This window comes from Neopsephotus bourkii, unplaced genomic scaffold, assembly GCF_033783945.1.
Source record: "Neopsephotus bourkii isolate Nb327-2 ecotype Australia unplaced genomic scaffold, CSIRO-AGI_Nbou_v1 NB_234, whole genome shotgun sequence".
Lineage (NCBI taxonomy): Eukaryota > Metazoa > Chordata > Aves > Psittaciformes > Psittacidae > Neopsephotus > Neopsephotus bourkii.
This window is the reverse complement of record NW_026900744.1, coordinates 15866442-15892630: the sequence shown is the minus strand read 5'-3', so window position 1 is coordinate 15892630 and position 26189 is coordinate 15866442. Positions and strand designations below refer to the sequence as shown.

At 41.5% G+C, this 26189-nt stretch overlaps 2 protein-coding genes across 3 annotated transcripts; one reads left to right on the top strand and one right to left on the bottom strand.

Moving 5' to 3' along the window:
* Positions 1-702: 702 nt before the first annotated feature.
* LRRC52 (leucine rich repeat containing 52) lies at positions 703-5523 on the bottom strand. Of its 2 annotated transcripts, XM_061345526.1 has the most exons (3): positions 4889-5523; positions 4128-4703; positions 704-1069 (listed from the first exon to the last, which is right to left on the bottom strand). In XM_061345526.1, exons 1-3 carry the CDS (start codon positions 4962-4964, stop codon positions 816-818), a joined length of 906 nt encoding a protein of 301 aa, XP_061201510.1. In that variant the 5' UTR covers positions 4965-5523; the 3' UTR covers positions 704-815. The 2 variants fall into 2 exon arrangements, with proteins under 2 accessions (XP_061201511.1, XP_061201510.1); XM_061345527.1 differs by lacking the exon at positions 4889-5523 and having other exon boundaries at positions 703-1069; positions 4128-4882.
* Positions 5524-5602: 79 nt separating this feature from the next.
* NUF2 (NUF2 component of NDC80 kinetochore complex) lies at positions 5603-22215 on the top strand. Its single transcript, XM_061345525.1, has 13 exons — positions 5603-5883; positions 7944-8018; positions 9354-9430; positions 10098-10159; positions 11516-11613; positions 12213-12286; positions 14628-14724; positions 15801-15863; positions 16719-16856; positions 17861-18001; positions 18779-18954; positions 20770-20905; positions 21938-22215. Exons 1-13 carry the CDS (start codon positions 5761-5763, stop codon positions 22085-22087), a joined length of 1410 nt encoding a protein of 469 aa, XP_061201509.1. The 5' UTR covers positions 5603-5760; the 3' UTR covers positions 22088-22215.
* The last annotated feature ends 3974 nt before the right edge of the window (positions 22216-26189 follow it).

The window sequence follows — 26189 nt, the reverse complement described above, 5'->3', positions numbered from 1 at the left end:
TGTTAAGAGATATGAAGGATCTTATTTAGCATTTTCTCTGGTCTGTGTATGGGACTTTGGCATTGAAACACAAGCCATTTCCAAGAATACTTAGAGTGTGTGTAAGTCATGTTTTTTTACATTAGTTTTTGAGATACATGATACAAAACTGAAGCTGAACTCTGCAGTTCTGTCAATGTTCATAACAACTGGTGGAGTTACAAGGGGTGCGGCTGCAGGGGGACAGATGATGTCTTTCGCTGTCACCAGTGTAATGGGCAAGCAAGACCCGGTGGGATCCTGGGCCCCTAAAAGTACTGGATTTAACCTCTTTGCTCACGTACTTGCCTTTCCACAGCAGAGAGTTCTTGGATTCCCTGGAGCTCCAGTAGGCTATTTAGGCTGGTCCCAGTAATCTCTGCTGGGCTTTCTGGCCAGGGGGGGCTTGGTGAACCCTGTGGCTAGAGCGCAGTGCTGGGGCCTTTCCCATGTCTCAGATCATACCTCTTCCAGCAGGTCCCTATGGCCCTGCTTTTCTGTGGCCTCATGTTAAAGCAGAAGTGTAAGTGCCTGGCACTGTCCACACCTCTCAAGCACTGCACCCAAATGAATATTTTGCAGTGTCCTGGTTGTGAGTGGAAGAAGACAAGTAGAGGTAGCACAGTGAGTGGAACTGGGGCAGACTTTCTTCTCTTGCAGTTTTATTTCACTTCAGGAAAAAACAAAACAAAACAAAACAACACAAAAAACCACTGAAGTGGGACATCATGTGAGAAATGAGGCAGGAAGGACCTGCCTTCAGTTCCCATGAATTCAGAAAGATTTGTAGGGTAATCCTAAGTGACTGTGTCTTCTTCCTCCTCCTCCTCCTCTCCCTTTGAAATGTGGACTTCATAGAAGACAGCACAGATGCCAGCCAGCCAGGCTGCCATGGTGCCGGCAAAGAATATGCAGAAGCCAGCGAGACACAGAAAGATGTAGTCTTGCTTGTACAGCTGGGTCAGACAGTTGAAATGGAGCTGTGCTTCCACTGCAGGCATTTTCAGAGCACGCAAGCTTTCTGGGGTATAGCAGGTGACATTGTCAGCATCTGCAGAGGGAAAAGCAGAAGCAAGACTCTTGCCTGTGTCTTAAGTGTTAGTGAACAGGAGTCCTGCCAGAAAAATGATGGAGGAGAGTGAAAAGTGTTTACAGATTTCACACCCCTCTCTCTCCATGGTTGAGGTAAAACCAGACAGGCAGATCCTTGCCAAGCCCTTGCCCGACCACAACTGCCAGATTGCCTGAATGATTTTTGTGGTGTCGTCTGCATACATAGGAACATACTGCCTGTTGGATTGTGCCACTGTGGCAGACTGCTGTCCCTGCATTGCTTATCTCTGCTGATTAAGCACTTTTATTTTAATATGAGAACTTGTGTGGGTTTTTTTAATCTCAAACACCTTCTGAAGGGATACGGTCTAAATTATGCTGGAATAACGAGGCTTGTGTGCATTTGACAATTAGAGTGTTTTGCAGTTAGGCATGAGAAACTAGTGGTTAGTGGTTTGCATGAGAAACTTAACGTGAGCCAGCAGCGTGTGCTTGCAACCCAGAAAGCCAGCCCTATCCTGGGCTGCATCAAAAGGAGCGTGACCAGCAGGTCGAAGGAGGTGATCCTGCCCCTCTGCTCTGCTCTTGTGAGACCTCACCTGGAGTACTGTGTGCAGTTCTGGTGTCCTCAACATAAAAAGGACATGGAACTGTTGGAACAAGTCCAGAGGAGGGCCATCAGGATGGTCAGGGGACTGGAGCACCTCCTGTATGAAGATAGGCTGAGAAAGTTGGGGCTGTTCAGCCTGGAGAAGGCTACGGGGAGACCTCATAGCAACGTTCCAGTATCTGAAGAGAGGCTATAGGGATGCTGAGGAGGGACTCTTCATTAGGGACTGTAGTGATAGGACAAGGGGTAACGGGTTCAAACTTAAACAGGGGAAGTTTAGATATAAGGAGGAAGTTAGGGTGGTGAGGCACTGGAATGGGTTGCCCAAGGAAGTTGTGAATGCTCCATCCCTGGCAGTGTTCAAGGCCCAGTTAGACAAAGCCAATATGGGGTGAGGTGTCCTTGCCCATGGCAGGGGGGTTGGAACCTGATGATCTTAAGGTCCTTTCCAACCCTAACTATTCTATGATTCTAAGGCTGAGCATGGTAAACCCACCATCTCCTTCTGGTGGCTGTGGAAGCACAGGGCTCTTGGCTGTAGCTCTCCCCTTGCTGGGCAGGTTTTGTGTTCCCCAGAGCAGACCCAGGCTGGTCACTACTTGATGCATGGGATAGATGGGCCTGAGGGAAAGGGAGCAGTGGAGAGGAGGAGGAGGGTTCAGTGTGTTATCTCTGATCTTACTGCTAAGATCAGTAACAGTACTTTATACTGTTCCGTAACTGCCTGAAACTTGCATGTGGAAAATAAGAAACTTTGCTGCCTATAGGGAACTTACTACATCTAATAAGCCACAGAGATGTCCTTAATTTGGTTCTGTCTTAAGATCAGCTTCCATTTGCCCTTCCCTTTTTTCTCCTTGGGCTCTTTTGTGGCCCCTTCTTACTCAATGGACAGACTTTTTCAAACAGTTTCTCTTTTGCTGATTTATCTCTATTGTGAAAGACATTTTCTGAAATGGCATTACTGAAAGGCAAGCTTTCTTCATCAGTATGTGCTCTGCTGTGCTCCTTGGTGGTTTGGAAGAATGGAGTTCATGTGCAGCTGCAGAGCAAAGCTTTGCCCTTGGGACCAGTGTTTTCCTGGGAAAGGGAACTGACAGTTATCCTGCCTCATAAACACTCAGTGTCTATGGCCCAGTTGCAGAATCTCTCAGTACGGCAGGAAACAGCTGATTTTGGGATCCCAGGTGATGCGAAGAAGTCTTAGAGACTCTCTTTTCAAGAAATAGCTTTTGTTCAGCAGCAAGCTGCACTGTGCTGCTGCAGCTCATGGGACTCAATGCTCACTTGCATTATGCATACATTTCTTATTTTGGAAAAGATAAAAGAGTGCAAATTTCCTTTGAGGTGCTGGAGGAATAGTGGGAACCATATGGAGCCTCCCAGACATAAGGATACAGATGTTTTTCTCAGCATAATTTGTGTTCTGTTTCACTCTGACCATGAAATGTCAGCAGGGACCCAGACCAGAGCTCCCATGGGAACAGTAAAATGTCCTTCTCTGACTTCCGAGCATTGGGTCACATTTGGTACAGAGAATCAGTCAAACGTACCTGCTCTGAGGGCTGAGGAGCACATTCACAGCTGGAGGTTGCAGTATTTGTAATTTTTATCTGTCTTAGCATAACAGCTGCTATGCTATTAAGGCAAAGTACTCTTCATGTATGGTAAAGGGCCATCAGGGATAAGGGTGTGATCACAGCACCATAAGAAGTCAGCAGCAAAATTCTCACTGGCTGCCACACTACTGCAACTTTTCCCAGAGACTATGTCAGTGAAAGATGACAGCACAAGAGCTGACTGGCTTTCAGCCTGGCTTTGTTTTCAGCATTGAGTGGAATTGCTGCTTGTAGACGTTGTGTGGATGAGGTCTGTCTGCCAGGGACACTGTGTGGGAAGAGGCTCGCAGAAGGTGTTTGGGGTGTAAGGAACACTGGTGGATGATGAGAGGTCAGGGCTGGAAAGGCTGCCCCGAGTGGATCAGAACAGAGGCAGCATTTCTGCAGAGAGAGGGGGCTTAACTGATCGTTACACACAGCTGATGCTGTAGCAGCACTAAGCGATCAGAGCAGGAGATGAGGCAGAGAATTCAGCACCAGTTTTCCTAGTGTTTATTCCCCAGAGCAGTGCTGGGTTTCTCATTCTTGGCACTGCTGTGACTTGCAGGCACCTTCTGAGGCTGAAACCAGCCATTTTAAAGCAACAACAATGTTCTAGCTAAAAGGTCCACTTTCCTGCCTGTCCTGAGGGTGTGAGCAAGTGTGGCTCTGTGGGTGGAGCACATGTAACTCAGCTGCTCTTGTTTCTGTTTTGTGCAACACCAGAGGATGGGACATGCAGCAGCACACACCTGAGCTGAAGTTTTGGGAAAGAGAACAGAGGGCCCTTTCCATTCCACAAAGATCTGCAGTAGGGAGAAGAGAGGTCCTGTTCACAGAGCCCTCACCTGGAAAATGAATGTTGCTCTCTGTCATCCAAGCGACGAAGTCCAGAAAGGAACAGTTGCAGTGCCACAGGTTGTTACTGAGCCCCAGAAACCTCAGGTTGCGCAGGTCTTGGACAGTGCTGGTGTCTAGGAATGTTAAGCCTGTCCGGCTCACATCCAAGTGCCTCAGCCAGGTGTTGTTGGCAAAAGCATCCTTCTCAATGGCCACAAGGCTGGGATTGTTTGAGATCTTCAGTACCACCAGGCTGAGGAGGTGTGAGAAGGTGCTGAAAGTGACCTGTGTGAGACTGTTGAAGCTGAGGTCCAGATAGACAAGTTTGGCCACACCAATGAAAGTGAAATCCAGGTCATGCCCTAAGAGGTTCTTCTTGCAGTCCAGATAGACCAAGTCAGTCAGGAAGCTCAATTCCACTGCTGGCAGGTAGGAGACATTGTTTTCTGCCAGAATCAGCTGCCTGGTATCCAGCGGGATAGCCTCAGGGAACTCCTGCAGCTGCTGCCCTGTGCAGTTCACTTCCAGGTACTGACAGCTACAACTTCTTGGGCAGTTGATCCTCTCTGATGCCATCCCCATCCCTAAAAGAAACATGAGGCTCAGGGGCTGTGGTCTACCTGAAGGAGACATGGTCTCAGACCTTGCAGACTGCTCAGCCTTTTGGGGACTGCAAGGAGCCCTATGGAAGCTGCGTTACTGTCACAGCCATGCCAAGGAGATGTCTGGCTGCAAGGCTGTCAGGAAGCACTTTGTGTCCGTGACTTACCTGACTCTTTGGCAGGGCGCCCAGCTGGAAACTGAGCCAGGTTTCTGGGGCAGAACAGTGGCTGGAGCTTCTCCATATCACCCTTGGTGCCAGTTGACACCTCTGTATCAACAGCTTGCAAAAGCTGCCTAGCTTCAGGGGCAGTGCTGCGACCTTGCTGGCTTAGCGGGTGCTGCTTTCAGCTGGAGCTGCAGAAGACACGTGCATTGGATGAGAGCATCAAAACTGCGCAAAACATGCGTGTACAGTGCAAATTTTGTCACAAATGGTGTCAAACTGCAAGAGCTGCTGACTGGTACTAATTAAGTGAGAGCCCTGTGCAATGCTGCACTGGATTGGCCTTGACTCCTCTGAGGAGTCGGGAGAAGGTAACTAAGGAGTTTTTTTCAGAAGCATTTTTACCAAGGACAAGTTTTCCCCAGGTGCCTCAGTTCCCTCTGACTGGCCATGCTGCTCCTCTGCCTGCCCACCCTTACGCAGGAGGACCTGCCCTGCCCCTGGGAGAAGGCCTCCGGTGGTAGGTACCCTTGCAGCGTTTAGCACCACAAGCCGGCTGCTGGCGGCCTTCCAAACCCCCTAGCCAGAGAGGTGCGAGGCCACCACCGCTCCCCCGGCTGCCACAGCCATGACAGCGGCTCTGCGGCTGCAGGGACCCAGCAGCTCCATTCCCCCCAACCGCCTCAGGCGGCCCCACCCCAAGCCACCAACGGCCGCCGCGCGCTGGGGCCTAACCAAGGCCCGCCCCCTCCCGCCGGCGCGGTCGCGGATTGGCCATCGGCGTATTGCGTGTGACGCGGCGCTGTGGCGGGGGAGTTACCCGCCATATTCAAGCTGAGGGACCGTTGGCGGTGTTGTGATAGCCCTGCGCCGGGATGGAGATGCTTACTTTCCCTCAATACAGCCCCGACGATATCATCACTTACCTCCGCGGCCTCATCCTAACCGGCGCCGAGGCCCGGAACCTGGTCAAGGGCGACGTGTTCGGCAACCCCAAGGTGCGTGAGTGTGTTTGGAGGAGGCTGCGGCCTGCGGTGGTGGGGCGGGAGTGGCAGGAGGAGCCCATCCGTGGTAGTGCTCAGGGTCGGGTTGGACGGGGCTTTGGAGCAACCTGGTCTAGTGGAGTGTGTTCCTATCTGTGGCAGGGGGGTTGGAACTAGATGATCTTTAGGGTCCTTTCCAACACAAACTATTATATGATTCGAAATAGCCAGGATGATAGGCTAGAAAGTTGATAATTACTTTGTTACGGTACCAGGTGCATGGGAATTTGCTCTGCCTGTTATGCACATCAAGAAGAGACAGATTACATCTTATATAGCTGTATTATGCACGTATTAATCATAAGTCCATGAAGTGCCCATCCGATTCTTGTTACTCATTGCATATGATAATTTGGGTAGATAAGGCCGTGGTGCAGGTGCTGTGAATTTGAGGAGTGGTCTCTGAGGATTGTGGTAGACTACTGGGGAGAAATATCCCCACTCATTTTACCTTTATTATGGAAACCTGTTAGTTAAGAACATTGGAAGGCTTATTTAGTTTTGCCAATTAAGGACATGTTCTTGTTTGGGTGTATTTACCACCCTGAGAGGCTCCTTTAGCTGTTTTCTTTTGCAGCTATTTATCTGTTTCTCAGGCCTTATCAAAAAGAGAAAGACCCACATTGATTCGAAAGAAGACATCTGGTCCTCTTGTTCTATGCCCTCATTACTTTGAGAGTCCTTACAGCCTTGCCCATATGTCTCTACACAATGAAGTACTTGTTCAGTTTGTTATTAGGTGTTTTCCCCAGCTTGCATGGTCTTTGGTGTGAAGCAATGCCTTCTAAGTGAGGTGATTTGCTTTTCTGATGCGGCAGGTTAGTCTTGTGAGAGTGCCAGGGTTAAACCTACAGCTCTCTTCAGCTTGAGAGAAGCTTGCTCAAGTCTCAGCAGGAAGGGGGTGAGGGTTTGAACATGGACATACATGGAAGTAAACAACCTGTCTTTCTCGGTTCTGTGGGAACTAGGTTAAAATAGCTACTGTTTAGTACAGTGTCATAGTTTCAACAGCTTAGTTGATCACCTAATGCTTTTCAACCAATGCTGTAAAAAAAAAAACCCCAAAACCTCCCCCAAAACCCAGCCCCTCCATGCTCCACCTTTTTTTTTTTTTCTTGTATCTGTCTGACTATTTGTGTTAGAACAGACTTCTAGTGTCCTCAACAAAAGTGAAGTGACTTTAAAGTTGAATTGATGTACTGTGTGATTCCTTGTGCTGTTAGGTAAGTGCTTGTGCCTGCTGGAGGAGGCTGGCCCTGCTTAGTTAGGGAATGATGGGGTGATTGTTTTTAAGAAGTGAAATTGATTTGAATTGATCATGGTGAATTCAGTGCTGTAAATGAATAACTGGTTTGTAGGTATTTTCTGCCACTCCATTTTAATAACATGATGAAGGGTGCCCTTGCTAGGGGATTTATACATGCTATGACCTTTTTCAGAATTTGGTGTCACCTGTTTTGAAAACTGCTCCGTGGGCAGCAGTATAATGAGAAACAATGCATAGCTGTGGTAGGTAGGGCTGTAGTTGTCCAGGCTGCTTGCTGTCTCTTATAACTGTATTATGAGATAGTAATGCTTGAACTCCAAACTATTGGAAGGTAAAACTTGTTAGTCTTGCTGGCTCTTGTCATAAAGACTTGTCAGTCTTCATGGCCTGGTCTGGAAGCCCTGAATAATAAATCATATGGAATAAACAGTATTTATTCATTAAGAACTGTAGTGATAATATAAGGGATAACAGGTTAAAACTTAAACAGGAGAAGTTTAGATTGGATATAAAGAAGAAATTCTTTCCTGTTAGGGTGGTGAGGCATTGGAATGGGCTTCCCAGGGAAGTTGTGAATGCTCCATTCCTGGTGGTGTTCAAGGCTGCCAGGTTGGACAGAGGCTTGTGTGACATGATTTAGTGGGAGGTGTCCCTGTCCATGGCAGGGGGGTTGGAACTTGATGATCTTAAGGTCCTTTCCACCCTTAACTATTCTATGATTGTAATACTGATTCATGTCTTCTTGCAGCTTGAAGTTTTACATATGATTTACATGAGAGTCCTGCAGAAAGTATGTGGAATCCGCCTGGAGCATTTTTACATGGTATGTTGGTAGTGGCAGGTGCAATGAGATGTGAAAGAAATAATTGCACATAATAAATTAAATGTTGGCTTCATCTTCTCACTATCAAATTGGAAGTAGTTTACTGTTCTGTATATTGTCATTGCATGAGTGGTATCTTGGTATGGGTTGTTTACCATTGGTTGTTTACCAGGTTGTAAACAAACCTGGGAGCATCATGTGTGGGCTGTTGCTGGGGCCTTGCTGATCATGTCTGAGAAGTTGCTTTGATCATTGTTCCTGGTGTAGAAGTTGGCTTCAGCTCAACATACTTGTAGAAATAGTGGTTTTGTGGGTGTGCTGCCTCTGGGTTGTTTGTTTATGTATTATTCATGGAAAGGAGACTCCCTTTTCCACTAGCGAGATTAGTGGGCATGAAAAGGAGCTCACTTACACTGTTGGCTATAAGGACAGGCTTTGTGGAGACCCCTCTCCTGCAGTTAAGCTGTGAAGCGGGTGCTGGAAATGTCTGTAATGTCCAGGAGGGATTGGACAAGCTTATGAAGGAACACCATCTCTGGCCTTGAAAACATGTACTTGCTCCTTAGGCATCTGCCTTTAGTTCTGGCTGGAGGGAAGATCTTTGCTTTGCTTAGGTGTTAGACAGGTATACGAGGAAAGTAGATATTGCTTTTAATGTTTTATCATGTCCACTTTAACTGAGAGGAAAATAAGGAGAAGTGCAGCTGGATGTTAACTGTTACCTTGTTGATTAACAATTTATCTTCTGTCTGTGTTAAACAAGAACTGATTCCTAAGTGAGGATAAATAGTAATGTCTTACGCCATTTTTGAATAAACTGAGAGGAAAGATAATATATGCACAAGATGTCATTGCCTCTAAAGAATCAAGTTATTAACTGGGATACTAATACAGTATGAGGCTTAAAATATGAGAAATGGGTAGCCATGTACCACTCCTGCTGCCTTCTGATTTCTTAATAAAACGGTTGAGTGTGTGAATTTCAGATGCTTAAGGGAAGAGCTTTTTGGTGTTAGGTATGTAATGCTGAAATTGTTCTTCTGCACCAGTTTTGAACAAAATAAAATGGAGGGTTTCGATTGAATTCCAGAGTTTGTAATGTTGCTGCCTCAGTTACTATTGTCATCTTACAATTTGACCAGCCAAAACTGACACTTAAAATAGTTTGCTGGTTAACTTGATGGCGTTCTTCAGCCTCTAACTTGTGTTCCATATGGAGATGGGGAGACCATCCTTGGTGTTTAACCTCTTTGAATTATCTTCTGTTTTGTAAACAGACCTGTGTAGTTTTTGTTTAAATATTCTATACTTATGCATTGACTCTTCATTTTTTAGATGCCACTCAACACGGGTGTAATGTATCCACAGATATTTGAAGGCTTTCTACCCGTTTGTAACTTGTATATTCACATGTAAGTAGAAGATGCTGCATCTGTTCAGTTGCAATTCCTTTTAAAGGTCCAATTTACCAAAAGTAGTGGGGCTTTATGCCTTTTTGCTGATGCTGGTTCCACTGTTGGTTCTGAGCAATGTGAAATTTGCAGATGAAGAGGGGAGAGCAGTATTTAATAGACTAAAATTCTCAGCAGGCAGCTACCTTGTCAAAATGAATGTGTTAACTAAATAATCCGGCCTTGCCAAGATGGATATACTTTGGCTAGAAGTTCATCATTACGCCTAGAAGAGGGATCTTAAGTACCTATTGTTTAAACTTGCTGCCTGAATCCTGTGTAGATTCTTTGTTGAAATGAGGTGAATGTTAGACTTTAAGCTTAGTTTCAGTTGTAAAGGGAGAATTGACTAACAGTTAAGTGTAGGAATTCTTGATTAGTGTAAGAACATGTTCTAAAGGCAAGTATTTTGTCTATAGCAAACTTTGTGAGATGATATACAAATTTTTAATGCTGATCAATGTGTGGAGTTCTACTGTGTGATTCTTCTGAGACTTAATGTGATCTGTGCTTCCTGTATGTATGCTCTGGGGTTAGAGGGACAAGATCCATTTTGTAGTAAGTGGATATAGCACAAAAGCAGAATAATGGTTATTGCAGATAAAGTTATACTTTGTTTTCCTTGCAGGGAGCGGTTACTTCCAGTGTGCCAGATTAATGATTTTCAAATTGCTGATGTGTTAAACCCAAGTAAGCAAGAGCACTGTAATCTTTGTGTGTCCTGGGGTCTTAGGTGTTGCTTGATCTCCAGTTGCTTTATCTCATATGGCATAGCCAGATGGGCATCTAGTATGGGGAACTGTTCATGGCTTCCATCTTCTGATGGTTGCTGTGGCCCTTAGACAAGCTGGTTCTAATGAGCAGTTCTTCTCTTTATGTATGCTAATCCAGTTAAGTAATTGAGGGGAGTTTTGAACGCTAGAAGTCTGTTTAACTGCTGGCCTAAAGAGTGGACTGTGACATACTTGAAATGCTGTAAGAATAGATGATAATTAAAATTACCCTTGCAGCTATGGAATGCCATAGGATTTATTATGCTGATGCTTGTGTAGGAAGCAACTGAATTTTTGTTTCACCCTTTTCAATATCCAGCTGTGGTAATTCAGGTACAACACAAACAAAATAGAAAAGGCTATCCTGAGGAACTTCTGGCTCTGTACTGTCTAAGACATCCTAGGCCATTGTAATCATATTCCACAAAGTTTGCTTGGAATAAAGCCAAAGAGTTCCTGCAATTCAAACTGCTGTCTTTGGTTAGCCTGAGAGTTACAGTGATGTTCTGTCTTCAGAGTTGTAGTTGAAGATTGACACTCTTTCTCCCTAACCTCTGTTTTAGTGGGAGGCTGTATGTTAATAGGTAGGGCAACTAAGATGATTAAGGGAGTGGAGCATCTCCCTTATGAGGAAAGACTGAGGGAGCTGGGTCTCTATAGTTTGGAGAAGAGGAGACTGAGGGGTGACCTTATTAGTGTATATAAATATATAAAGGGGGAGTGTCACGAGGATGGAGCCAGGCTCTTCTCAGTGGCAAACAATGATAGGACAAGGGGCAATGGGTACAAATTGGAACACAAGAGGTTCCACTTAAACTCGAGAAGAAACTTATTCTCAGTGAGGGTGACAGAACACTGGAACAGGCTGCCCAGGGAGGTTGTGGAATCTCCTTCTTTGGAGACATTCAAAACCCACCTGGACACGTTCCTGTGTAACCTTATCTAGGTGTTCCTGCTCCGGCAGGGGGATTGGACTAGATGATCTTTTGAGGTCCCTTCCAATCTCTAGCATACTGTGATACTGTGATACTGTAGTTTCTAAGTTGCTATTTCTGTTAAATTGCATAAATTGCTAGGACACTGTAAGTTCATAGCTTGGTGCTAGGTTTTGTGTAGTCTATGAAACCTTTGCAAGGTGAGCAGGAGAAGAACTAATTTGGATTTTATTGTTCTGTAATTTTTGCCTCTTTGAATTAAGTTTTTCCAACTTTTCCTAAGCAGTTGCAGTGCATGTGAAAACCAGCATAGTGATGGCTTGCAATTCCTATTTCAGAAACAAAGAGAACAGTTCGCTTCTTGAGTGGTATTCTCAACTTCATGCATTTCAGAGAATCCCGACGTGAGGTCTACTTGGAGTTACAACAGAGCTATGTAAGATTAGGTGCCATGTTGCTCTAGATACCTACTTAAAGATAATTAATGTTAACCGAGAGCTGGGAGCATGAAGGCTGTGCTTTCTAACTGCATGTTTATGTAACACATTGGAATCTTAAATATAGTTAAGTAATACAGGAAGGTACCAGTTTAATATTACGTGAAATTTGTACAACTATATTGCATATTATAAGCATACACAGCTATTGTAAATGGTTAAAGAAGAGCCTTTGCAAAGCTCCTAAGGAAACTTGTAAGTTTAGAAGAGTGGATGAGCTTGTCAATGTTGTAACAATTTCTTTATGACCATGGCTAAGTTATTTCTTGAGCTATTATCTGATTTTTATTTTTTTTTCTGGTAACTTATTTGATAGTTTAGCCTGATAAGCAAAGGTCTCATACCCTGCATTATTTTGAGAAAAGATAGATGTACAGTCAGTGGCCTGAGTTGCTGATGTCTCCTCTTCTGAATATCTCAAAATTTCATAGATGGTGCATTTCATGTGAAATAATGATGAGCAGGGCTCTAATAGAAGCCCAGAGAAAAACTATATTCCTGTAAAATAAAAAATTATCTCTGAATATTTAATTTGCAGAAAGCAGCTATGGAGAAACACCAACAACTGGAGACTGCAAATCGGGAGGCAGCAGCAAAGCTGGAGAAACTGAAGTGAGTAGGAGGAATAAGCACTGTGAGATGTACTATGTGACTTTCTTCTTCAGTTCACACTTCCTGGGCATGCTGGATAGGTGGGCTCAGGCCAGTTGTATGAGGTTCCTTAAGTGCTGATGCTTGCACTTGTGTCCTAACAACCCCATGCAGTGCGATAGGCTTGGGGAAGAATGGCTGGTGGAAAAGGACCTGGGGGTGTTGGTTGACAGCTGGCAGTGTGTTCCGCTGGCTGAGAAGGCCAATAGCATCTCTACTTGTATCAGAAACAGTGGCCAATGGGACTAGGGAAGTGATTGTCCCCCTGTGCTCGGCACTGGTGAGGGTGCACCCTGAACATTGTGTTCAGTTTTGGGCCCAGGTGCTGTCTTGTACTGGAGCAGGTCCAGAGAAGGGCAACAAAGCTGATGAAATATCTAGAGAACAAGTCTTATTAGGAGCAGCTGAAGGAACTGGGTTTGCTTAGCCTGAAGAAAAGGAGGCTCAGGGGAGACCTTATTGCTCTCCACAACTACCTGAAAGGAGGCTATAGCAAGGTGGAGGAAATGGCCTTGAGTTGTGCCAGGGGAGATTTAGATTAGGTATTAGGAAAAACTTCTTCCCTAAAAGGGTTGTCAGGCATTGGAACAGGCTGCCCTGGGAAGTGGTGGAGTTTTAAAAAATATGTTAGATGTGGGGCTTAGGGATGTGGCTTAGTGGTGGACTTGGCAGTGCTAGGTTAATGGTTGGATTCTATCTCTTCCAACCTAAATGATTCTATATGGGGTGCCTAAAAAGCAACTGAGTACTTAAGCTGTGTGATTTGACAGAATTGTTTGATAACTACTGGAGGAATGTTTACCTTGAGCAAACTTGACTTGTCTGTTGCCCCTTTTCTGACTGTGGTGGTGGTTAGCCTGCCTGGGAAATAGGCTAGAAAAGATAGAGGTGTTGCTGTTGGGTTAGTTTAGGGTTAATGGAAGTAGCTCTACTGGCATTAGGCTAGATGAGTTGCTGGCAGAGAATAAAAATATGACTTTGGGAGTATATGGTTTCTTTGAGAGGATACTGTTTTTTGGGGACTATGGTGAAGCCTTTTGCTGTTATAGTTAGTTTTTGCTGAGATGTCTTTTTCTGCAATAGCTGTAGGAAGGCCATCTCTAAAAGATGCATGAAGTTCTCTTCCTTAGTTATTTGACATGTTTGCCCCATTTTTCATTTCAGGCCATTTAGTTCTTCCCGTGTATTTGCATTATGTTGTTGTTTTTTTTTGTTGCTTGTGGATAATAGGATGATGAAATGGCTAGTTTCCAAGTTAACTTTCAAAACAATGAGATTTTTCTCCTATAGCTGTTCTTGGTATGTGCTAGACAGGAGGTTCTCTAGCTAGCTGTAGGTCTACTCTAATACAAGCTGTTTCAATGGCAAGTAATACGCAAATTTTGTAAATGAAAATCACCACAAAATTGGTCAAAGTGTTGTTCTCTTGTGCTTTGTTAAACATGATCTTTAAATTTAGTTGTATGTTACGCTTTGTCGTGGTTTAAGCCCAGCTGGTAACTTGGAACCACACAGCTGCTCATTCACTCCCCACTTTCTTCCACCCAGCTCCCAGAGTGATGGGGAGGAGAACTGAAAGAATGTAAATCCCACTGGTTGAGATAAGAACAGTCCTCCAGTAACTAAGGTATAATACAAAACTACTACTACTACCACCAATAATAAGGGAAACAATAAGGGAGAGAATAAAACTAAAAGGAGAAAAGGGAAAGAAAACAATAAACACAAATGATGCACAATACAATTGCTTGCCACCTGCTGACTGATACCCAGCCTGACACGAGCAGTGATCTGGACCTTCTGGGTAATTCCCCTCAGTTTATATACTAAGCATGACATGCTGTGGTATGGAATACCCCTTTGGCTAGTTTGGGTCAGGTGTCCTGTCTCTGCTTCCTCACAGCTTCCCCCACCCCTTCTCACTGACAGAGCATGAGACTGAAAATGTCCTTGGTTAGAGTAAGCATTATTTAGCAACAACTAAAACCATCGGTGTGTTATCAGACTGAAGTTGAAAATACAGCACTGCACCAGCTACTAAGAAAGAGAAAAATAACTGCTACTGCTGAACCTGGGACAGTATGTACCACTTCTTGCCAAAATAGCTCTTTAGATTATGCTTCAACTATGGAATCTTCCAAGTAAAGGAAAATAAAATGTGTTACTTGGAGACTGTCTTGACCTGTTTACTGAAGTTACTGGTTGTAAACTATTTGGAGAGAGTGATTGCTTTAGCTACTGTGCTCTGTTGACCTGACTATAATTGTGCTGAAACTGTCCAATATCTTCCTTTTTTGCTTAGTACTGTTCCAGTTGAACATCAAGCAGAGGTCAAGCAACTAACAGATAACATTCGAGAACTGGAACAACTACTAAGGCAAGACTATCGTCGAAAACAAGTATGATCTTGTTATACATTTCTCTCAAGTGCTGCTATGGCTTCTGATCATGGGTGTTCCTTATTTCTGTTGAATTTTTTTTTTTTTTTTTTTTGTTTCCTGTCCTTTACTTTAACAAAGAATAAAGGGAACTTTTCTGATTTAAAACAAATGTCATTGCAACTCAGTGTCTTGTCTAACACCTAGCACCAGCCCTTCATTTCATTTTAAGGAATGTGAAACATTGTGGAAATTGGAGTTAGAGCTGAATATATACTTTTTGTACTCCCTTTCTTTTTGGAATGCATAATTGCAATGACTTGGGAGATACATGTCACACTTCTGAACAATAACATGAGTACATTTCCCTTTGTTTTCCCTATGAATTCAAAGAATTGGATCTGGAGGTGAGCCATGGCAGGAAATGAGGCCTAAGAAGGGTCACCAAAGGAAATACCTAGCAAAAAGAGTAGGGTTGATTGCAGGGTAACTTTCCAGCAATGACAACTTGCCTCTAAGGTCTAATATGTAACTTTTTCATCTGCTTCAGAGAAAACAAAAAAAAAAGCCCACAGAACAAAACACTAATCGCAGATATTTTTTGTTTGTTTGTTTCTGTTTTGTGGGTGGGTGTGGGTTTTTTTTTATTATTTATTTTTTATTTTTTATTTTAGTTTTAAGGCATGTCTCTACTATTAATGTTATTAAGCATGTGACCTCTATATTATTTGGGACCTTGTATTAACTTAGATTTTTCTCAGGAATAGTGACTCTAGTGAAGAAGATTGTGTGTATGATGCTGTCAGGGTCAGCATAGACTAGAATGAAGTAGTACTCTGTCTCTTATCCCTGTTCCTAGTTACCTACTGTTGGCTGCATCCCTAGTGCTCCCACTGGCTTTTGTGACAATGTTCTTTGTCCCTGTCTTTTAAACCTTACAGGCTGCATTTTTGTTCGCCTGGTTAAACTACTGCAACGATACCATAAATGGGATTTTACTTGTAGACAGCTCTGTGATAGAAAGGTAAAAGAGGCAGCAGTTGTAGAGATATTTATTTAAAGCTTGTTGATTAATTTTTTTTATTTTTTTTTTTTAGGCAGCTTTGCAAGAAGTGATTGCACAGAAGAAGTCAGCTATTTCAGAGAGTACCCGAAAACTGGTAAGTACACCTCTGTGTGGGGGTAGGCAGTTGCTTGCATCTCAGATCAACTAGTAGATCATCTTTCTTTCTAGGATCAAATTATTCTTGGAGCTAGGTAATGTTTAGGTGGTGACTATTACTATATATATATATATATATATATATACATATATATATATTTATTATTTTTTAAACTGATTTGGTGTCATACCTCCCTGCCCTGAAGTTTTACTGGCTTGTTTTTTTGGTAATTTTAAATGCACATCTCTTCAATGTAAAGCTCTGTCTGTGTTCAGGAAGCTGACCTGTTAAAGGGCAAGAAATCTGGATTTCTAAGATGCTATGGGCTTACTTTCAGTGGATAGAATGGTTAATGAGGCAGCCACTGACCTGGTGGGGATAAACCAGCAGGTTTTTGAGAGATTGCACAGGAAGCTTGTAGCTCTTCTACCAGATTGATATAGCTGTCTCTGAAACTATGCATGGGCTACCTTGATTGCCCTAGGTGAGGGGTTCTGAAGGAGAGCACTGTTGGTAATGCATATTAGCTGGCAGGCCTTTTGTGGAATATTAGTTAGGCACTGTGCTTGTGACTTAGTTTTGCACCTGAATAAGCATGTTCAGGGAGCAAAATGGACTGTTTACTGCTTTGATCTGAAATATTAATGCTGTTTAGGGGAAATTAATTTTTTTTAATTTCTGGAACTAGATGATCTTAAGATCTTTTCCAACCCTAACTGTTCTATGATTCTAATTAAAGAACAATTTAGAGAAAAGTATTTGTCTCGTTGCAAGACCCTGGCAAACCATGCGTCACAATTCCTCTTTGTTCACCTAGTTGCTGATATTGAAAGTGTGTTTCTTGTTAACTAGAATGAACTTAAAGTGACAATGGCTACTTTGAAAGAAGAACAAGAGCAGCTAAAATCAAAAATTGTGGAGAGTCCAGAGGAACTGAAAAATTACAAAGAAATGATGAAAGAGACTGTTAAGAAACTGAAGAGTTCCAAGGTGAGGTTTTTCTCTGTCCACACAAGGAGGTATTCTATTAGAAAAGGCACTTTTTACTGAACTGTCATAATCTAGAACTGCTGCTTGAATGACTTATACTTTTAGTGACAAATCAACAGTGCTTAGTCTGAAATTAAATCATCTTCAGAGAAAACTGAAAGTTGGTTGTGTGTGTGGCTTTTTTTGTGTTGGTCGTTGGTTTGTGTGGCTTCTTATTTTTTTAATTTTTATTTTTTTTTAGATTGCAGTCACTGCTGTTTTGTCCTCAATGAGTAACTATTTATTTATGAAACCAGGTGTAGAACTCTTGAATTTATATTGTATCTGTCTGGCTGTTTGCTCTCTAGAGTTGACAATATTTTGCAGCTTACAAACATCCTTGTATTTGGATTATATTCTTCATAGTATTTCTGTTGTTCATTGTTTCTAGAATTCATGTCTGTCTTCACTAGTATGCTGAACACTGAGTTATCTTTCTAGTTGCTTTGGGTTTTTTGTGGTTGGTTGTTTTGTTTTGTTTTTTTGTAGTAATGTTCGGTTTTGAAATGTTTGAAGTTCATGATCACTCATACATCAGTGAAGCTTGCACTACTTTGTCTCTTAGCTAATTTTGTTCCAAAGGTGGAAGTGTTATTGCTTTAATTCCAGACATCTGTTTTTACGATGCTGTATGTAACTCTGGTTTTACCAGTATAGAATTTCTTTACTGTACTGTGTGGTTGTGCTTTTTTTCTTTTTTTTTTCCTTTTTCTTTCTTCCATTCCTGAAAGCTCTTCTAACAAGCTTGTTAGTTCAGTGTAAAACACTTGTGTGTCACTTTGTCTGTGCTTTACAAATAAACGTTTATTTACAAACTGAAGATCTTATTTCAGGAACTATTAAATACTACTTCTAGTGTATATTAAACAATGAGGGAATGGATACAAAAGTTACTATGCATTAATACTATACAGAATAATAGCTGAGCTCTAAAGCTATTTGTTAATAGTCTTTTCTCTTTAAAGCAAGAAGTTATTGAGAAATATGAAGGTTATAGAGACTTAGTTGAGGTTCTGCCATCATGCCAACTGGAGGTGCAGTTATATCAAAAGAAGATGGAAAGACAGGGAGCAAATGTGGAAAGACTGACCAGTGTATTATCAGAGGTTAGTATTATGCAAATTTATGTCAGGGTAGGGGAAATTAATGACTAAGCAAGATAGGTGATTGTCAGTAAATGTCTGTTTCGAAAGTCCCCATCTCTCCTCTTCCCCAAAAAGGAAGAATTCGGATAACTTCAAAAATCTCATTCTCAAAAATGTCAGTAAAACATAGCTGTGCTCGTGTACTATTGACCACTTTTAATAGTCAAAAGCCTTTGTTGCCATAGAAACCTGACCTAAAATAGTTTGAACTGTCTTGGGATTATTGGTAGGAAATGATGGAAGAAGAGAACTGAGATCCAGTTTCTTCTGCCTAGAAACTAAGAGCAAAAAATTATTACTTCAGAAATTGTTATGGCTTAAGTGCTTTTAACTTATTACTAAGCCAGCCTTTCCATGATGAAAAGTTTGTCACAGTACAGTACCTTGCTATTTGCTACTCGGTTTTGAAAGAATAAAATTGTTAGGAGTATTTGAAAAATGGTATGCAGTCTTTTGGGGTATTTGTGTAGCTTATGTTCAAATTGCCCTTAGCTAAGAGCTATAGCAGAACTCATAATTTCTGAAAATCATTCTAAGTGATGGGATCTTGTCCAGCTGAATGCATTTAAAGTCAGATAAATACTAGGGAACTGGGATTTAACTGAGAGAATTTGTTAGCATCAGTTATTCCAAAAGCAAGGAGTTAGTTACAACCTTAGTAAACCAGTAGGGTACGCGATTTTGATTTCCCCTTCCCCTCCCCGCTACTCAATTCATTACAATACTTCTATACTCTAGGTCAGAGATCTGGAGGACCAGCTTGAGAGTGCTCAGATGGAGCTGAAAAAGGGGAAGACAGATGAAACGTCCTTAAAGAGACTGGTCACTGCAAAACATGAGAAGCTGTCTACAGCTGAAATAAGGATAAAAAAGAAGCGTGAAGATGTTGAGCAATATAAGCATACTGTATTTGAGTATGGATGAGTTGACATTTCTGTATGATGCTTCTTTATGTCTTTGTTAGGTGCTACTAAAGTTCACGTCTGATACAAACATGTACTTTAACAGTGAGAAGAAAATGAGTGATGTGGGATAGCTTTTCATGAAGACCAGTAATGCTGCAGGCAGGGAGTTGGGGTCTCAAATCAATAATTGCAATGTGACTTGACAGCAATTCTTTTATTGGAGCACTAATTTAATTTATAATGCTTATTCTTGATTCTTTTATCTTCTTAAAGAGAATGTCACATTGGGATAATTTTCCAACTTATCAGACTTCAACAAAGCCCCATTTGCCTTTCATGAATTTTTCATAATTTCCCTTGCCACTTTTGCTCATTATCAAAGATGTTCAAGACCCATGGGGAAATGGGGCTCATATCTCAGAGGAGTATTATCCTGACATGATGTGTCTAAAACAAAAGGGGAAGTGTCATTTGATCAAAGCCTCTTAGCCCATCTACCTTCCTATCATATGCTGAAGGCAAGCTGCAAGGCTGTGTTTACAGCGCAGCAGTTACTTTCTGCAGCAGCAAACTGTAATGTTGTGGCTTCAGTGCAAGATTAGAGGTGCTGAACTGTTACAGAGAGCTTATTATATAACATTTTTTTGTGCATAGATAGGAAAGGGAATATAGAAAACTATTGGCTAGGTAGATTAACTGTAGTGGAAGAGAGCTTTTTCCACAGAGTTAAGAGAGTCGACTAAGATATAGTCACACTAATAAAACTTGTATGATGTGTAGAATGGCAGCAAGGTTCCCAGGCTTTCTTTGCTCCTCATCTAGTGTATTGCACCAGCTAAATAAGGTCGATTAAAAGCTACTTTTCCTTCAAAATAATGAAAATAACAATCTAATGCTCTTTTATGTTAAAAGTTGCTACAAATTTATCTCTTTGTAATGTGTTAGATATTTCCCTTAAGTGATAAAATTGAATGTTTTTGATAAGAGGGGAAGGGAGGTAACCATGGTTTGAAAACAAGGGATTTTACTGGTGAATGTGAGAATATGTCCTGACTGTTCCCTTGATTTAAGAGGGTATAAGTAGGCTATTGCTATATATGAGTTGAGCCATTCTTTAGCAAAAGCAGCTGCTGGAGTTTCAACTGTAATTATTGTACAAATGCTTAGTATAAACTGGTAGGTCTTTTTGCATTTGAAAAATAGCTCTCCTGTTTTCACACTAACAGCTTTGCTGATTATATAGCAGCTCACAGCTGGAGCTATCTGAATTTACCTATAAGATGGGGAAATATTATTTAGTCTTTGTTTGGAATGCAATTAAATGATGGACATACGTAGATGCATGGGCTTAGAGCTCTAATTTGGTGTGAGGTGATCTGGGGCTAAGGAAAATGTGTGACTTTTAATTATGCTGAAATATCAAGTTTAGTTACTACCCTAATGTGCTCCAGTGAGTTAGGCAGGGCTCTTTGTTGACACCTGAACTGTATTGACCTGTACTGCATTAAGCTAAGGCAGGAAGATGCAGTGTCCAGCTCTCTCTTAGGTTGTTTCCACTGGAGTCGCTTGAGCTGCCTTGATTGGCAACAACTGAAGTTCTTCAACATGCTCCTCACATTGTTACACTTGCGCGTCTTGTAGCTGAGTTGTTCTAGTTTCAGAACTGGACAAATTTCCAAGCAAGTAAATTATATATAACATTGCTTCTGGAAGCTGCTAGTTTCATGCTCATAAAATTTAAGCTTTATTTGTGGTGGGGTTAAGTTTAATATGGAATTAGTCAAATAGCTCAGTACTAACTTCCCCCCGCCTCCTCCCCTTTAGATATTGTAACAGAGTTCAGGAGAAGAGGGATGTTGTATATGATAAAGTGTTGGCCATTCAAAAAGAAATCCAACAGACAAGATTCAAAATCCAGCAACTGAATGATAATGCTGAAAAACAAGAAAGAAAAGCTAAGGTGAGTTTTTTGTTTTTTTTTTTGTGTGGGTTGTTTTTTTTTTTTCCCCTAAAGGAATCCTACTTGGTATTATCAAAACTGATTTTTAACTTGGGCTGTATAGATAAAGGATCACTTATTGGGCCTAAAAATGAGTAGGCTGTGCAGGTGGCAGTTTGGATGGATAGTGGGAGGAAGAGTGCTTCTTGCCTGTGGTCTCCCTGGGTTGCAAGGGCTTGTTCTTGTCTCTGCAGGCTGTACAGGTGGCCCACAGAATTGAGCTTTACAGACCAGAGAGAAAAGACTGGAATGTAGTGATAGCCCAGTATTTTAGGAGGCAAATTTTAAACTTGTCTTCCCAACGGTGCCTATAGCAGATATTATGCTAGTTGCATGATGCCAGTTTTTGTATCATGGTGCTCGATTTTTTTATTTTTTTATATTTTTTTTTTTTTTTTTTACCTTGTCTGGGACCTGACCTGTGAGACTTTACATTTGTGTTGTAGTGATGGGCAGTACAAGAATCCTCTCAACAGTCTCCCTCAAATACTGGACCACTTGCAATGTCACAAACACTTTCTCTAGGCTTTCAGGAAAATGACTGTCCAGCTCAGCTTTCAAAAGAGACAGAAATCCTAATGGGTGTGGAGTAGGGGATCATAGTCTGCCTATCTCTTCATTACTGAAGTACTGTCCATGCTGGGAGGACAATGGTGTCAGTCACAGTAGCAAAGACCTTGGTGGCACAGGTTAATGCAGAACGGGGTGGTAGTAGTGTGAATCCTGAGCTAGTGCTAGTTGTTTGACCATGTTAGTATTTTGACTGTTTGACTTACAACAGAATCATGATATTGGGATTTTGCTTGTGGCTGCTCTTATTCTTCTGGGGTTTTGTAACTTTCCTGTGCTCTGTTAATGCTGTTTCTTAAGTAAGGGATGAAGTATGTTTGAAGTCACTTGAGACCAACAGGCCACTCTCACTTAAATCCTTATAAAGCATAAATACTGACTTGGCTTGTGGATATTCCATCTACCTTTATCTCCTCTTTCTAGGAAATATGCCTGCATCTGAAGGCTTGTTTGGAGAAGCATCATGACTCTCTCATTAAGACAGCAAGGAGTTACACAGCCTCACAGGAAGATAAAATTGCTGAACTGGAGAAGGGGCTGCTTGGAGTTCAGACTTCTGGAAGTAGTTCATAGACCTGTTGTCACTTGTATTCCACTTCCATTATGTTTATCCTTGTATCTGAACTGAAGGGCTTGTGCTTTGTGGCACGGATAATTAATAACTTGATTTTTTTTTTCCCCACAGTGTTTATAATTATTTCAAAAAATAAAATGGTAATTTTTTTAAATAGTTGATATAAGGATATTTAACCCTCTCTCTTATGTCTTTTCTCCCTCTCCACTCTCTCCCAACTGACTTTGCATAACGTTCCAATTGAAAACTTTGGTTTGGACATTTGTAGGAATGTGTACTACTAGAAGGGGTTGTTGTTGTTGTTTTTTTTGTTGTTGTTGTTGTTGTTTTTAATAGCGAAGGCTGGATGATTCAAGCCTGTATAGAGAATATCTTTCTGGTTTTATTCTTCAACTTCTCTTATTAGCTAGAGGTGCTAGCAAGTCAGTTAGGGCCAGCAGGTGATCAATGCTTCTAAAGCTTTTACTGAGGCATCACAAACTACTAAGGTCTTGCTTTGAAGATTTTTCTTACATTGAAGCATGTGAGACATTTCAGTGAAAGTCTGTGTTAATCTAAAAGTCTTAACCAAGTACAAAGCTTCTCATACAGATTCTCCATTTCCACCAAATATAGTTTGTGTAATGATGGGGTGTGTGTATCATAACTTCATGTTTTTCAGTGAGTTCTGTTATCCCAACAGTCTTGCAGTGTTGTGCAGCAGCATCTAGTGTAGAGATCAGTCAAAGTCCATCTGCTAAGGCAGGTGATTTTTCCAAGAGCTAAAGATGTTAAGTACATGCAAGGCACAGAAAAGTTCTTTATGGATTCCATACTCTAAACCACACATAGAGTAATTTGTGGTGTTTGTTTGTTTGTTTGTTTTTAATGAATGTCTCCTTTTGTGCTGTGTTAAAGCATTATGTTCTTCATGTGCAGTGTACTTCATTCCCTTTGCCATAGCATGGATTCTAGCATGATACAGATATTATCTATGGGAAGATGTTGCTTCTCATTGGCAGTACTTGCTAATGAGTTTGATGTCTGTTTAAAATGGTGTGATAATTTTCAGGTATTTCCAGACTTGCAATACTACAGAATTCTTCAATACAGATGGCAAGGGTTGTAAAGAATTTTCCTTGAGCTTTCTTGAGATACCCCTGCTTCTCATGTCAGCCTAGCCTATATCCCAGCTTGACAAGATACTTTCTTTTAATTTCTCTGAGAATTTTGGGATTGTGACTTTTTTTGGTGATGCATAAAGATTTAAAGTAAAATCATGTGACTTGGTATTCTATAGATATAGTAGTAGTATCTGCTCTTTCATAAAGACTTGTTGGAGGCTGTGCTCCACAGCCTGGTCATTACAGCAGCTTTTTGGGAAAGGGATTTCCAAAAACTTCAAGTAGTTACTGCAAGGGATTACTCCAACCAACAGATGACTTCGACAGGATAAACTTTTTTGCCTCAGGAAAATGCATGTAAAAATTCTTAGGCTAGAGATTATGCTTGTGAGGTCGGTGATTAGGAACTTGCAGAATAAAGAAAATGCTGGATTCTGATTCCTGCTCTCATTTTTGCAACACAGTCTGTTGGGTAAAATAAAAGGCCACAATTCACGAAGAAATGAAATTTCTGATTTCTGGGGACAGGTTTATGTGTTTCAGATAGATTCTGTGCCTTCAGAGTGGCCTATTGGTTTGTACCTAAAATACCTATAAATAAAAGCTAACAAAACCTAAATTTTATCTAGAGATAATTGATTTCCTAGGTGTGAGTCTACTGCTGCTTTTCAAAAACTTCTCATCTTGAACCGTATGGCAAGCCAGTGGGGGAGTGCAAGTATGACCTGAATAGGAGTGAAGGGATGATGGCTTTGCTGAGGTGACACAGCTCAATTTCCCTCAAGAGGGCAGTGCCATTCAAAATCTTGTTTAGGTGTTTTGGTAGTACTTCTGTACCAGAGCCCTCTGCAAAGGCCCAAATCAAACAAAACCCTTTATTTTGAGACATAGTTGTGAAATAACTGAATTACAGGTGGACATTTATCATGAAGCTGATAGAGGAGAATAGCCAGGCTAGACTTTGAATGAAGAATAAAGCCATCACACCCTTCCCTATAGTCTACCTGTGAGAATGATTGAATGGCAGTAGCTGCTATACAGCTTGGTATAACACTGTTTAAATATGTGGTTTGATTTTTTTGTTTGTTTGGTTTTGTTTTCATTTTTGTATGTAGTATATTAAATACACTGAAGTACATAAAGTTTGTAGCAAATCTGCATTGTATTGCTTGGGCTGGTTTCATCTGTTTAGTTACTAACAATAATCTGTCAACAATGATGAATGTGGGTCAAATGATATTTTTCGAGGAGTTTCAAACGAACCCAAAACTCAAGAAGTGTCCAGCTACCAACCAACTACCGCACAGCTGCTCCTTCATCTCTCTGGTGGAATGGGGAGAAGAACTGGAAAAAGGTAAAACCCCATGGGCTGAGATGAGAACAGTCCTCACTGGCAGAGCACAAGAAACTGAGAAGTCCTTGATGAGGGTACACACTACTTAGCAACAACTAAAACATCAGTGTGCTATCAACATTGTTCTCTGACTAAATCCAAAACTCAGCATTGTGCCAACTACTGTTCTGGCTGAAACCAAGATAACAGTGGTCTTCATGACTAAATCTTACAGCCAGCACACTGATTAATTCAAGGTGAAGTCTTTAGCAGTACAGAAATACAGACTGTATTTGCAGCTAGATATTATGTTTAAAGAGTAATATGAAAAATATTTTTAGCTCCCAATCATGTAAGCAAGCTACTGAGGTGAGAGTGCTCAATATAAATGTATTGGTCTAGTTACATATGTAAACTGTCTCCCCTTTTCTGAGTGCATATGGCATTAAGTTAATTTTGGTTGGCCACCAGGGCAAGAATAATTTGTTGTAGCAGTTTCAGTGAAGTTCTTAACTCTCTTATGGTATTGATGCTGCTTATTTGATTTTTAACCTTGCTACTCTTGCCGCTTACTTTTTCTAGCAGAATTCAGATGAGGAAAAGGTACCTTGTTCTCTTTTGGTCATAAAGGCCTGTTGTTCCCTACAAACTTCTTGGGGTGAGGAACAATAACATCATGCCTCCTTTCCCCCCCCCCCCCCCAGTGTTGAAAGCAATGTAAGTGTTAGGGAATGTGCTATTTTGCATATTGTTGAATTGAAAAATGTTTAATTATGATAGTTGCCTGCTAGGTTTTAGTTTTTTTTTTTTTTTATGGTCTTTCTTTGGGGGTTTGGTGGTTTTTGTTTATTTTTTTTTCCCTAGCTAAAAGCTCCGAGGGAAGCAGGAATCTTTGCAGTGGTTTCATGAGTTGATCTTGGTTATTCACTCAGTCTGGCAAACCTCTGTATCAGCCTTCACTGGCTGATATCAACCTTACCACTGGCTGTACTTCCACTTTTGACCTTTCATCTTGCTGTAGTCCTAGTGTCTGTTCTTGGGGAGATTAACAATCAGAGTATTTGGATGATGTGATGCAGCATCAGTAACACACCACATTCAGTGATTCATGTGTAATCATGTGGCTTTCTTCTGTATCTGTATTCTAAACATCTAGTGCATACAGGAAGTCCTGGTTCTGAATTTCTGTAGCTAGTACCAGCAAGACCTTTTCTTTGTTTAGTTGTCATGTAGATCCAGTTATAAATGCTTGTCTCAGGGTCAGCCTGAAGATGCCAGGCCTTTTCAGAAGAATTAGTTCTGTTACAGTCATACGTAGACAATATGCTACTTATTTCTTCTGTAGAGCAAAAATATTATTGTAGCTATATAATGATCCAGAATGTCTTTTTAAGCAGTACCACTTTCCCTCCGATGCTAATAATTGTTAGATATTTTACTCTAAGACAGGGTTGTTTAGGATATGTCTTGTTTATAACTCTTTTGTTGGGCCATATGTGTCTTCCATGGGTAGAAGGCCGTATGTGTATTGCCTCTGGTGATCTTTGGGAAACCAGGGCAGGATGTAGCTGTGATAGCAGCATGCTAGCCTGTGTGAGAGATTTAATGCCTACACCATCTTTGTATAAATACCCTGTAAACTTGGCTTTACACCTCTGCTTCTAT